This window comes from Anastrepha ludens, chromosome 5 (genome assembly GCF_028408465.1).
Source record: "Anastrepha ludens isolate Willacy chromosome 5, idAnaLude1.1, whole genome shotgun sequence".
NCBI lineage: Eukaryota > Metazoa > Arthropoda > Insecta > Diptera > Tephritidae > Anastrepha > Anastrepha ludens.
The window spans coordinates 50,230,847-50,245,640 of NC_071501.1; the positions used below are offsets into that span (position 1 = coordinate 50,230,847).

General features: G+C 34.4%; 1 protein-coding gene across 1 annotated transcript; it reads right to left on the reverse strand.

The window, feature by feature from the left end:
- Positions 1-1,060: 1,060 nt before the first annotated feature.
- Positions 1,061-11,909, reverse strand: LOC128865018 (protein rolling stone-like). Its single transcript, XM_054104877.1, has 6 exons — positions 11,713-11,909; positions 11,539-11,652; positions 9,075-9,294; positions 8,902-9,003; positions 1,866-2,052; positions 1,061-1,662 (listed from the first exon to the last, which is right to left on the reverse strand). The coding sequence occupies exons 1-6, from the start codon at positions 11,839-11,841 to the stop codon at positions 1,482-1,484; spliced, it is 933 nt and encodes a 310-aa protein (XP_053960852.1). The 5' UTR covers positions 11,842-11,909; the 3' UTR covers positions 1,061-1,481.
- Positions 11,910-14,794: the final 2,885 nt, after the last annotated feature.

The following is a 14,794-nucleotide window of genomic DNA, read 5'->3' on the forward strand; positions in this document are numbered from 1 at the left end:
TGTTCGATAACGCAAACATTTTTAACAGTTATTCCTAATTTTTTTCGAGTACAAACCTACGTGTAAAATGGAACTAAAAGATAAAGTTCAATAGTGTAGCAAAATTCTTTGTTTAAAACTGAGTAATCTAGAAGTTAGAATTGACGATCTCGTGCATTTTCAATACGAACATTACGAGCCTAATTTGTTCGACTTATTTAGATAGAAAGGAAGAGCGTTACAAAGATCTCTTGCAGATGTAAGAAAATTAATATTTTGAAGCAGAAATGGGCAATCAATGTCAGCTTTAATAACATTGAAAACATACGAGAGAGAAAAAATTGATCTCCTACTTTCTAAAGACTTCAAGTTGATCAATAGCAAACGGGATAAGTAAGGTGGGATGGGATCAGAAAACTTGACTGATAATAAATATTTCAGCGGCATATTATGCACACGTCAATTGAAAGTTATTGGTATGACCTTGAAATAAACGCGGCATATTTCAACTTAGATCAAACGAATACAGTAAACAGTAATTTCAGGGTATACTTGTCCGTAAACTTTGAACTACTCCGACATACAAAGCCTAAAATAGAATATGATTTTGATGAGATGAAATCAATGTGACTATTAAGTGGCATGACTACCATTCGGAATTCAGAGAGAACGTATGTTCGAATCTCGGTGAAACACCAAAATGAAGAAACAGTTTTTTTTCAATAGCGGTCGCCCTTCGGCAGGCTATGGTAAGTCACCGAGTGTATATCTGCCATGAAGAAGCTCCTCATAAAAAATATCTGCCGTTCGGAGTCGGCTTGAAACTGTAGGTCCCTCCATTTGGGAAACAACAGCAAGACGCACGCCACAAATAGGAGGAGGAGCTCGGCCAAACACCCAGAAAGGGTGTACGCGCCAATTATATACATATATATATATATATATTCAAGTACAATATTAGACTTAGGAAGTATGTAAAACCGGTATTTTGGAAAAAGTGACATGATAGCGTTTTTTGATGTTTAAAGAAAGTCGTGATTTTTGACGCCACATGACCAATTTTTGTATATTTGCTTGAAGCCTACGTACAGTTTGTCAAGGAAGTGTTTTTATATTTAATAAATTGGCGAAATTAAGACATATTGCTTCAGAAAATCTTCCAAACTTTGGTTTTATTTGACTAAAATAAATAATTTATAAGCCAATAGTAGAAAATAAAGTTGTTTCGGTTAAAAATAACACAAAAATAAAAAAGCAAAAACAATATACACTTCAAACATAGTTTGCAGTTCCAAGCTTAAGTTATAGGTTTTAAAAAATAAAATGTGAAACCGAACTTAGTATGACTACTTCGAGCATCTTAAAATAATACCCCAAAATAGTATTAGCTTTGCTAAACTTATTATATACATAATTTTTACAATACCTTAATTACTCAATTACATAATTAATATTTTCTCTACAATATCCGGGCATATAAACACACAATTATCTTATAAGTATTAAACATTCAGCGTTATTTTGGGACTTCTTCTTTGGTGATAAATAAATGTACGCAATTTGTATAGGCCGAAATGTAAACAAGAGAATACAAAGGTCAATACCAATGCTCCAATGAAAGTTAAAGTAGCGATTCCTGGTTTTGACCAATCGAGTATCTCGTAAATAAACCGATTGCCAAAGCTGTAAGAAAGAGGAAGCAAATATTTATTATTATACGTTTGTATGTACAAGCTGGAACTTTAAAAGCAGCAAAAAAGAACAAACATTTGAAGATACTTATATGCACTTAGCTGATAACAAACTTAAGAACTTTTTGAATATGGAGCACCTTGCATATGCATAGCTACATAAATAAAAAGTAAATATTGTTTTTGTTTACTTACGGATCGACACCTCCCGCGTAGTAATAAATAACTGAAAATATTGAATATATCAGTCCCAATCCGAAAGGATAGACGTAGTGCAAGATGTGCGAAGGAAATGCTACCAACATGTGATCCAATATCATCATTACCGAATTGAAGCCATGCTGCCACAAATTGTGTATTCCCCAAGCACTTTGATTGTCAGCTATAAGGAAATTTATGTATACGTTTTAAATCTGAGTGTTTAATTAATTCTAAACCTCTTTTAATTTCAGTAAAAAGTGGAAAAGATATGCCAGAATGACAGTAGTGAATAATTTCTAGACGCTATCTTTTTATGTAATCTTTGACATTTGTTAAGTAGACAGATGTACAATTTTACAAGATAGAACCGCCAGTTAAAATTATGGAAACTTATTAAAAAAATGGTCGATCTTAAGAACAACATATTGCATAATTCGTTATTTTTTGGTGGAAATAATCTTCCGAATGAGTCGACAATTTAAAGAGAAACCAAAAACTGAGAGTTCTGTTAATATTGAAATCTCTCTGTTGAGCGGGCTTAACCTGTAGACGAGCACTTGGTGGTCATTTGTCACATATACCGTCTTTTTCCGAAAATAAGACACTGTCTTGCTTTCTTTTTTGGCCCAAAATACGCCCTAGGGCTTATTTTGGGGGAGGGCATAGATAAAAGTATATTTATATATTTTTATTTAATATTTATATTACACATAATACAGAAATTTAAATTTATTCAATTACAGTCATGTCATCTTCTTCTGGAACATCGTCATAAATAAAATTCGGATTTTCTTCCAAATCCATTTCCTGTTGAATCATTGCACAGTGGTCCCGCTGCGTAGGAAGAGCGGTCCATAGGAACTTTTGGCGTGATAAATGACTTTTTAGTACGTTTTTAAGTTGATAAATGTTTTTATTTGTTAAAAAAACATTAAGACATATAAAAAGTAATATATATATAATAAGAATATATATAAGATATAATAATAATAATATATAATAAAGTAATATATAATTAATATAAAAAGTCAAAGGAAAATTAGGTACACACATTTTTTACATAAAATTTTTTTGTTCCGTTTAAGGTTTTGCATAAATCTTAAATTATAAACAGTAATAGAAAAAAACATTAAATTCCGAAAGGATGAGTTAACTTATTCTTATTTATGAAAATAATAAAATATTCACTTTCCAAAAAGTTAATGTATATTACTTAGAAATACAAAACTTTTAACTCAGTAAATCTAACACTTCTCTTGATTTCTTTTTACATGGTAATTTTCGTAGACTAGATATAAATGGATCGGAATTAAGAAGAAGCCTGTATAAAAGATCCGTGTTAGTTACAGTTCTTCAGTGCTTTCTGGTATTGTCACGTCTGAATTGTTTCACTAATTTATTACATGATTCAGCTGCCTCCTCTGATAATTCTCCAATTGATAATAAACAATGATCGATTACCTCCGACCCATGAATGAGCACTTTATGAACTGATGCAGGTAAATTATACCATGAATATTTACTAACTAGAATTTTAGTAGTGTCTAGTGCGTATATTTTGAATTTATTCGAATTAATTTTAAAACCAGATGAAAGACATTGTAGGAGATAACTACATCTGTCTATAACGTGTTTGTCTATTCCTGTGATTTCGGATGATATGGTTGAATGAAGGAAAAATTTTCGTGCTGTATTTCCATCATTAGAGGTGCCACTTCCTCCACTTCGCGGTTTGTCAACTATCAAGCCTAATTGTTCTCTAAACTCCCTCTGAACGAATTCCTTTCTCTTAGCTAAAAGTGCTTTTTCCTCAGATGAACGTGGTTGCCACCTTTTAAATTCGATTCTATAAGAAACATGAATAAAGTATTCAAAAAATCTAATCCAAGAATGCAGGGGTGATAAACCAAATTCAAATCTATTGGAGTTTACTTGTTTGTTTCTACACTTTTCTACGTCATTCATTTCTTTAGATGTCGCACCACAAATCTAACATTTACTCGTAGATGAGTCACATAGGTACAGATTATACCCTATATCAAGCGCAGTCGCAGGTCATCGCAGCTGGAAACTATTTTTCCTTAAAGAGGACATATGTAAGAATATTTTAATGTATGTTTCATTTGTGCGAATTCGTGCGAACTTAGTTAAAACTTTACAAACTTCTTATAAAAAAAAAAAATGGGAAATTTTAAAGTACGTATTTCATACGGTCTGAAAACCCATCAAATAATAATTAAAAAAGATAAGAAAACGTTCAACATGTTTTACATACCTTCAACTTGAATTTCCATTGTACAACAGGTCATAAACACAGTAATTCTTAGAAAAATAACACTTCCCGGAACTGCGTAAGTACGGAGCGGAGACCACGCTATCACTTTTCAAATTCTCTTACTTTGGAGGCACAATTATAAGTGAAGTGTTTGTGCAGTTGAAATTTCTTTTATACTCTAAGTTACTATGACTAATGAACTAACATTTAGCTAAATATTGTTGCATAATTTTAACATGACTATTTTCATCCAATGTCCTATGGCGGAACCACTGTGCATTGGTCCGAATCTTTCATGTCTTGCGATATATAGTAGTTATCGTTAAATGAATACGAAATGAAAAAAGTATGATGAGTTTTTGTTGTACAGTACAATAGTTGAAACTGTTCGGCGCCGCTATGGCAACTAGAATGACGGCCGCTACGGCTGCGCCATTAATGCATTTTGTTCTTGTAGTCGCTAGGCATAGAATTTTAGCTTTGGACGACATACGCATTTAGAGGAGTAGAGTGAGTGTCCTATGTGTATATTAATAAGCTTTGTTTTGCTGGAAGTTCAGAATACAAATATACATATACCTACATAGGCTAGAGCGTCAAGTGTGCATACGCACATACAAATATGTACATGCATATGCAAAAGATAATTGTTTTTGCATTTGTTTGGCAGGATTTTGATCATTAGGTAGCCATGAAATGTCGTACATCTCTTAACGAGATGGCAGAGTCGTTTCATCTAGAGGTAACATGAGTTTCTGGCCATTGCGACATTGAGGGTAATTTCAGAGCCGAGACTAGGCTCCAAATTAATCAATGAGTACAGGGGGCACTGCATAATAGCATGTACAGAGGATGGGTGTGCAAACACATGATTTTCCAGAATCTGTATAGATGAGGAAGATTCGGTTTCGCACTTTCTGTGCCATTATTCTGCTCTATCCAGACGTAGGTTTAGGTTTTTTAATGAATTGGAAGATCTCAGTTCTGCATAAATCGGGGATATTCTAAAATTTTTGAAAAGTACACACTGGTTTTAGGTGTGATAAAGACATGTTTCCCACGCGGCATCATAATGGGTTATGAGGTTCAGTGTGTCTTACAGGACAACCGCTTCAACCTAACTTAATTTAGAGGAGTTCCACAATGATCCAAGCTGTGGTCATCTGGGTATAACTATTTAAATCGTTGAAGAAGATTTGGCAGCGGTTTTACTGGGTAAATTGAAGAAAATCGGTAGTCGAATGCATTTGAAGTTGCACGCACTATATGACAGATTACAGCAATACTACGCTGGTGAATCATTTCCACGCTATCCATTATTTTGATATTTGATTTACATATTTTAAAAGTAAAAATGAAAAAATGTGAAGTTTAGTAAAATTTAGCAATTTGGATATCACTGACTCTATTTCATCGCACATCGCTGTAGAAGCACTTGAGAAAATAAAAAGTGCAACTTTACTTTAAGTACAATATTTATGCACACTTGTGCGGAGCATCAAAACTTGAAAATTCATTAGTTTCAAAACACGTTCTTTCACACCCACTTTGAGTGTAAGTAGAGTATTTTTTATAGTGACTAAATGTGCATACGACTACATATCTAATTTTTTAAGAAAATTGTGTTTGTATTTTATTTTAATTTTATATTAAAATGTACTGAAAAATTGGGTTGACAGAATAGACAAATGTAAGACAGTAGTGGAAGTCATTTCAATGATATTGCAATCCTTGTTTAAGGGCAAGGATTACATTTTTCAATAAAACTAAAATCATTGGACAAATTTCATTCGACTTTTAGTAATAGCGGAATTATAATAAGTACTAAATGCTATTTGGACCACATGTTTACTTATACATACATACATACGTACATAAACGGATATGTGAGGTTTGTTACAAACTCCGGCGATAATGTCAACATATGTTTGTGGCATGCAATTTGAAATCCTCGCAAAATTTCGTATGTATCGTACTCATGCATTTATTTAATTTTCCTTTTGTAACAAGACTATTTTGTTGCTAGTTAAATTCAACGCTGACATCAATTATCACAATCAACGCGATGTCATGTAAACATAGTTAGTAAAGTACACGATTTACAGAATATCATGTGAAAGCAATTCAGAAGGTGTGGCCAAGATCAGCGAAGTGGCTCTCAGCGAATTTGAAGTAATCAGCTGATTGGCTGACGTCACAGGCGGTCACATCATGACAGCGGTTTGTTTACGAAAAAACTCAGACTTTGTTGGTGATATACGAAAAAAATCGATACAGTCTTCGCATATGTGAATACGTGTGAAACGAGCGAACAGAATTCAGCTGCTAAAAACCAGGTGAAGTGGCAGCCGAAGTTGCTCGCACAATTTTGTTTTTCCCCATAACAAATTGGGCAAACCTGGTAATATACCATTCTTGCAAAATGGAAAGCTGCAGCCAACATCAGACCGTTAAATGGCTTTCAGCGAATTTGAAGGAATCAGCTGTAATCAGGGGTAATGAATTGAATTGAAGTAATAAATGAATAAATTTGAAAAGTGCGCTATTTTATTTTACGTGTGTATTTGTTAAATTAAAATTAATATTTATATAAGGGCGCGGTTCTAAATTTTCAAAGCAATAAAATCAAATCTGATAAAATCAAATCCGGAAAGAAACGACCGGCGCGCTTTGGCCAAAATCGCGTAAGCGGTTATCGCGCCAATCAAGAAGAAGAATATAATCAGGTTGTTCTCATTGCTTTGCTCATTGAAAGTAGTGCACTTGAACTACATATATTTGCCACATCCATCAATTTAGAAAATAATGCAACTGATTCGACACAGTGTTATCAATTATGAGAAAGTTAAAAGGCATTTATTGAAACTCTTAATCTAATATAATAAATTATTATTAATCGAATGTAATAAATCCAATATATATTAATAAAATTCATCTAATATAATAAATCAAAATAAGTGTGCTTAAGAAATATTGGCATTGTCGTGTGCTGATAATTTTTAGAATTGATGGTATCTCTGTTATAGGGGGTTATCCAAATCGGGATTACGTTTGTTTGCCGCTATTTTTGTTTATAAATCAAAGTTGTTGTTGTTGTTTAAATATTCACCCAAATGTTAGGGGAATGTTCAATTCTTGGGCCGATAAATATTTGCGCCATTCCGGTAACATACGACCGACTGTCGTGGAAGCGTGCCATATATCTATGTTTCTATGATTCAATGTTTGCCATTCGACAGCACCAAGAAATCAATTTCATCATCATAATCGACAGACAGACAATTGACAATATGTACACATAGTAAGCAAATCTGAACAGATTGGGTCCGTAGCTGATATTTCACGTATTTCTTTCATTTCTAAACTCTCAATTGCCCGAGAATTGACCAAAGATTAGCGAATATGGGCCTTATAAAATCCACATTCCTTTCGTTCAGATACCATTGCGTCCACCTAATAGCACTGTAGTCGAATAGTGCTTATATATGTAATTGAAAATAGAGATGGAGAGACCATTACTGTCAATCTGGAGCTATATGGCCGTATTATAGCCAAATTTGTTTAGTTTAAAGTTAAAGATATGGATCTGGAGCATACCCAGATGCAGCAAGATGACGCTACGGCCATACAACACGATCGAATATTGCGAACCTTCGATGAAAATTTGAAGCATGCATGAACATGAAGTCAATTACTTAGTTGTCTACCATTTGAGCGCCAACATTTGTGGAAAAAGATGATAGGACGTAAATCGAACGAAGTGATTTTATACTCCTAGTAGCTTAATCCAAATAATATTAAAAGAAAAGTTTAACCCAGTTTAAAAGTTTAGGCGTGTTTTATTTAATTACTTTTGGAATTGGATAACCTTATACAATATAACAACCAATTTGATAAGCGGCTACAAGATTTAAGTTTATAATGGATTAAAGTAACCTATCATAATTAAACTGACCATGTATTAATTGATAACAGATAAAGTAGTAGTGTTCTGGCCTTGAGATTTTGTAGATTCTGATTATTGATTCTGATTATTATTTAGTGCAAGTAAACTATAGCGGCCGCTGTAGCCGAATGTTTGTTATGTGAGTACCATTCGAGAGTGCGTAGGTTCGAATCTCGGTGTATGAAAGAGCACACTGATAGAAACAGTTCGTTCTAATAGCGGTCGCCCCACGGGAAGCAATGGCAAACTTCCGAGTGTATTTCTGCCATGAAAAAGTTCCTCATGAAAAACTATTTGCCGTTCGGAGTCGGGTTAAAACTGTAGGTTCCTCCGTTTGTGGAACAACATTGTACGCGCTTTTTTTTTTAATTTTATCATCTCTGTGGACACAACAGCCAAACAAGAAGTGAGTGCGAGACTGCAAGTGGAAAACGTGTTCTTCTTTTTGCTATACAATGACAATGTCAAGATCTTTGGACTAAAAAACTGGGAGATGTCTGTAAAGAATCGGGATTTTTGGGCAAGGTTCAAGCCGGACCGTCATGGCAACAATGATGATGAAAGTAAAAACTATTGGGATTACTGAGTTGCTAACACCCTAATTCAGGCATTTTTTAAATTTATTAGATTAATACATATAATAATACTGCACATTGATTGCACGCTAAACTTTACGATACCTTGAAAACGCTCATATTTCTATGGCAACAAACATATTCTCTAAAATTGTTGATACCACAGCGAAGCCAATCAGCATGACTATGATATTTAGGTATAATATAACAATATATTGTATGTTTGGTACTCACTTGGAAATATAAAAATCCAATAAACTGTTGTTATGACCGTCGCCAATACCAAGGTGGTCCAATAAGAAGCCCAATATAATTTTAACGCCCATAAAGATATAACTAAAAGAATGCGCATTGACGTAAGATTTGTACTACAATATATTTAAATTTTCCTGCCTTTCAACACTTACCTACTTCGTTCTTGCCACTCGTACAATAATATATCGTTACTAGTACAGCACCAAAGATACTTGTGTACATGCATAATATGAAGCCCCAATCGGTTAAGTAGATGAACCATCTGCCGTTTGCGAAATTCTGTATTACGTTGCTAAGTACACCAGCCGAAAAAAAGGCAGCAAAAATCCAACGATAGATTAGCCAAAGTAAAGATTTGCTGTGACTTTGCCACTGCGCGTTGGATTAAAGGACAAGTGTAGTTAATATTAATATTGAACAAATGCAAGCAGATACATATATAAGTACATACACACACTTAATGTCATAAATCTACGCTTCTTTGTGGATAGTTGCAAAAGTAACACCCAAAAAAGTTTTGAAGTTTTTGAAATATTTTTGTTTTACTCGTATTTTTAACTATATAACGACATTAAATTTATTAAAGAAAATGCATAATTCATTTTAGATCACACCAAAATCATTTCAAATAATTTATAAAAAAATTTAAAATATTATAGAAATTTTCAAGAAATGTGCAGGTTTTTAGTAGCTTATTAGGTACAGCCAACGTTTTTTAAACAACTCCCCAAGTATATTGCTCACAGAATTTACCCACTTGGTCATCTCTTCGATAGTAAACTTCTCTCACTTCCAACACATAATATCTTTCAAGAGACTTCTTTGCTTTTCTGGCCAGACTTTTCTGACTTTGAACGTGAATTTAACATGTTTCTATTATAGAAAACGACTCGTGCTTCCAGATAGCTTCCTAAAATTTAATTTTCTATCGATTTATGGATACAACCTTTTAAAAAAGATCCTTGAATAGTACGAAAAAATACCAGACCCAACTGAAGATTTTAAAAAAGGTGTCCAACGGAGGGTCAAATTTTGCTTCAAAATATCTGCTATAAATAAGCAAACTTTTCCATTGTTGAATCAATAAACAGCAATTTTCTCACGCCACCTGCTGCCCTACACACCCACCCATTACGCCACCCCAACTATGTATGCTTCACTGTTGGTAATAAATTTTTTTTAATCAGCTACAGATTTCCTCTGCAAAATATATCTTCTTTTGATACTAAAAATGCAAAACTTTTACTTTTACCCGTTAATATAACGTTTTTGAAAAATTCTAGAGGCTTCTGTATATCATCATTTGCGAAAACAATGCGTTTTTGCTTATTTATTGGGGAAATAAATGGCTACTTCCTAGCAACTCTTCCATGACAACCGGTTTTTCTTAAAACTCTTCTGGCAGTTGCGGTCTGTCAGTTTCATCTCTCACTTTACATATTTCTTTACAAGCCCTACAATATTGCGCTTTTTCCTTTCTGTTAATTCACAAAGACGTCCTGCTCTTGGTCTTGAAGTTATACTTCCGGTATTTTCGTAGTTTTGAATTACTGCCCAAACTGATGTTCACAGTCCTGTCTGTTGTTTTCCTATAGTGGCTTTCTTTCCACAATTTTATGATGATTTTCCTCTTGCCAATTTTTAAATTTATTTTCTTTTTGCTTCCATTATAAGGCTCCGCAAAGAATTCTTTAGAAAGCAGATAAACTAAAAGCTTAATAAATAAAAATAAAAAATTTTCTTACGATTTAAGCGATTCCGCAAATAATGAGCGTACATTTTTGATATTCGCCTTCTACGTATTACCGAAAATAAGTACCGTTAGAATCGGTGGCGATGCATTGCGGTGATAATTTTTTGTCGCTAGCATGACTACTGCGATAATAAACAACCAAAATGATGAATTTGAATTTGGGCTGATCTTACCGTTGAATTTCATGGAAAAATAATATTTAAAAATAGGAGCAGCGTAGAATTATAACACCAAGTGTACGACTATGTGTAACACTGTACAACAGTGTTTCTCACACAAAAGCAAATTGATTTGTAACCGATACTACATTTGTAGTGCTCCACCATCAGGATTTTCTTTAAAGTTTCTTCAAAGTTTCAAGTAGGGACGTAGAGTCGCAAAATTGTATATATCGATATAGGTATATATATACATATACATTGGCTCAAACGCTCAAATTTTGTTTTTCATTTATTTATAGTATCAATTCACATGTCAGAAATCCCATATAAAAAGTTATATTTACGTTGAAGATTTTTAAAATGGAAATTAAAAGTAAATTCGGAGAATTCATGTCAAAATGCATGCATATTTTAATTAAATATTGGCTTTAATAAGAATTTATTTTTGAATAAATTTAATAGAACTCTTCAAATGACATTGCCCACATATTCAAGGGGTAATTGTGAGTGCAAAGTGTAGCATTCTTCATATTCTTCTTTTCTTTGATACTTAAATGCCCATGTAAAATTCCTTTACAGATTTATGGTAATTTTTTTAACCTTGGGTTCTAACAGATTTACTACGATTGAACAAATAGCGATTTTCTGACGTGTGGCAAAAAAAAAGATTGAACTTTTTCGCACTATGTTTTGCATACAAACCTGAGATTTGCAGAAAACATCGGATGGCTCGTGGAATAACAATATTTCTTCGCATTGAAACTCCTTGGCCAGCGAATGGCAAAATCGTTGGCAGATTCCCTTATTTTCGTGCATCTATTAACAATAATAATTATATACTGTTTATTTGAATTTTGTTCCACTACTTCACCTCACTTTTGTCACATTAAATACTCGCTTGAACAATAACCAAATCACTGTGATGCCGATGCGCTGACAATGCCAGAGTTTGGCCAACTGTTGCCAAAATATTATTGAAATTGCTTGCATTGTTTTCCTGAACATTAGTTACCTAACTTATCAACAGCTATATCAACGGTAACGTTATCTACGATAACCGTAATGTAACTGTCACAATCAGATAAATGTTGATGTTGAACTGCTCTTGTTGTAAAGTCTACAACAAGTCGGCTGATGCGCGGTAATCTAACTAAAATTTTAAACCATATAGCCAATAAATTGGAATAGTATCAGACCCAGCTGTGCCAATTCTCAGGAATTTAATTCGGTTCGTGGAAATTATAATAAATTATTACTGCACATAGCAACATCTTACAAGAGTTTAATACTTGTTTAACGGCTGCAGTCGTGGTCGATTAACGGTCGGTTTCATATGAATTAAATATTAATAATATATGTAGGTGCGTTGGGTGATTTTTGTGGGTGGAGGTGAGTCATCTATAGAAACTAATATAGTTAGTTTAGAATTTGGAAATTAATTGCCTTGGAGGAATAACTAATACCAATAATAGTTGCCAAGATTAGTAAAATAATAATAACAAAAAAGATGGTAATAAAGTTGATAAACATTTAAGATTATTTTAATTATAGGGCCCGGCACTCGAGGTGTAACCAATTAAAAAGGCCATAAATTTAGATTGGAAAATTACTTTTGTCTTGACTATGGCCTTGAGACGGTCCATAAACGAATCGCAAGCTGCCCGAATGTGACTTGCAGGTCTTTTGGCCAATTCGCGAAAAGTGGCTCTTTTCAGTGTCTCGAGACTGTTGAATCTTTTAGTTCGGACCTTGCAAAATGTCGCAAAGAGAATAATCCATCAGACTTACGTCTGGTGAATTTAAGAGCTATTGTGTGGACGTTATGAAGTTCGGAACGTTTGTTTTTAGCCATTCTTGGTTCACTCGAGCCCTGTTGAAACGTCCATGGTCTGCCACCGAAATGTTTGTCTTCTCACGGCTTCAAAGCAACCTCCAGAATAATATTTTGCATTTACCTCGACGCCAGGCTCGATGAAAATGATTGGCCCCTTGGTGGCTAATCGATGATTCAAATTCTCGTATGACCGGTCGGTCATATAAACCCTATCGATTTGGGTTTACGAATTTCTCAAATTAAAAAAAATTCCTCGTCAGAAAACACAATGTTCGGAAATTGATTGCTTTCGGCCAAGTGAAACAACTCCTTCGCTCTCTCAAGTCTGACTTGTTGCTGCTTTGGTATGAGATCATGCGCCTTTTGGATCTCGTAAGGTTTGACTTTGAGATAATTTTACAGTATGCGGCGGATGCGACGGTCAGATATTTCCAGTTCTTTCGCTATTTGATTGGCACTTCGTTGGCGATTTCACTCAAGTCGTTTCTTCAGTTTTTGAAAAATTTCAAGTTGATTCCAGTTTTTAAACTGTGTGCAAAATATGGCGAATTTCAATGTAAAAATACCGTTTTCTTTTATGTGCTTATTACTAAGCGGAGACTTAAGCGATAAAATGTAGGAAAAAGAGCAAATCGAAAGCCCAAGACCTTATCAAAGACAAGTAAGTGTCACTGCACAGTTCTTGAAATAAACCTTTATAAAGTGTGGTCAATTTAGAGGTATCGTATTTTAAATTGAAATAAAACAGCCAAAATTCAAATTGATTGATCAATCTTTATTATTTTTGTGTAGAACCATTCATGATATTTATTTTTTAAAGATAGTCCCTTTCAAATATTGGCGGTAACGGGGCCTCAATTCGGCCATCCGTATACAATCATTTTGAATGACTCGCTGGAGGACTTCGGTCGGTATCTCGTGAGTAACTTTAGTAATGTAGGTTTCCAATGCCTCAATCAAATCTGGTTTATCCGCAATGCATTTAGGCTTCACATACCAGCACAAATAAAAGTCCAAAAGTGTGATGAATCGCTTGTCACACGATCTTGATGGCCAATCCCCTAGTCCGAGACGAGAAATAAATTGCTCATCGAATGACAAGTAGCGCCGCCTTGTTGGAACCAAATTGTGGAGATCACGGGCTTCGAATTCCGGTATCAAAAAGTCGTTTATAATGGCGCGATAGCGTTCACCATTCACTGTTACATTAGCGCCAGTTTCGTCTTCAAAGAAATATAGGTGGATGATTCCTCCAGCCTATAGGCCGCACCAAACGATTGTTTCCAATGGCTGTTCTAGAATGGCTTCGGGTTGCTCTTTAGCTCAAATATGGAAATTTTGTGCATTGACGTAGCTATTAAGCCAAAAATGCGAATAACCGGTGAGTTTTTTAAGAGCCCAATGACTGAAATTATGACGCTTTAAAATATATATCAGCTGGTTTCAGATCTTGGACTAGCTGTATTTTAGACGCATTCAAACCAAGACTTTTGCGTGAAATCGCCCAAGTAGTAATATAAGGTAGGCCCCTTTTTAGTGATGGGCGCCGAATCGATTTATCCAGGTCTTCGGCAAAACTCTCATTTACAGCCCCAATATTCGCTTCACTTCGAGCGGTAGGTGGTCTAAGCAATCGAGTATCATCCAATAAGGTAAAATTAGTGCGTCCGGTAGGACGGTCATGTACCCATAAGTTGCACTTTTCAGCGGTCAAAGTTCTAAATGTAAGTAAATTTATAAAGATTATTTGACGTCATATATTTCATAGGAGTCGGCCAGTCATCATTGCAGCTGTTCGTAAAACTTGCAAATTGTTACTGGTTTTGCGTCGTGTTTTTTTTTCTGTGGGAACTAGTTATCGGAAATTAAATTACTGGCAAATTACTGGATAATTTTTACATGAACAAACCTAAAACTATGTACATAAACAGTATTGACATCATCAAAATGTGCGCAAACCCAAACTTTCGCTGTGAAGAATTTGTGTTATGACACTTGTATGGAACTTGACAAGTGTAGAGTTTGCGCTTAAACACACTAGCGGCAGTAAGCCCAAAAGTAAGCTGCAGTGGAAAGGTTTTATAACATTATACTTAAATATACGAGTAGTTCGGAATCAAAAAA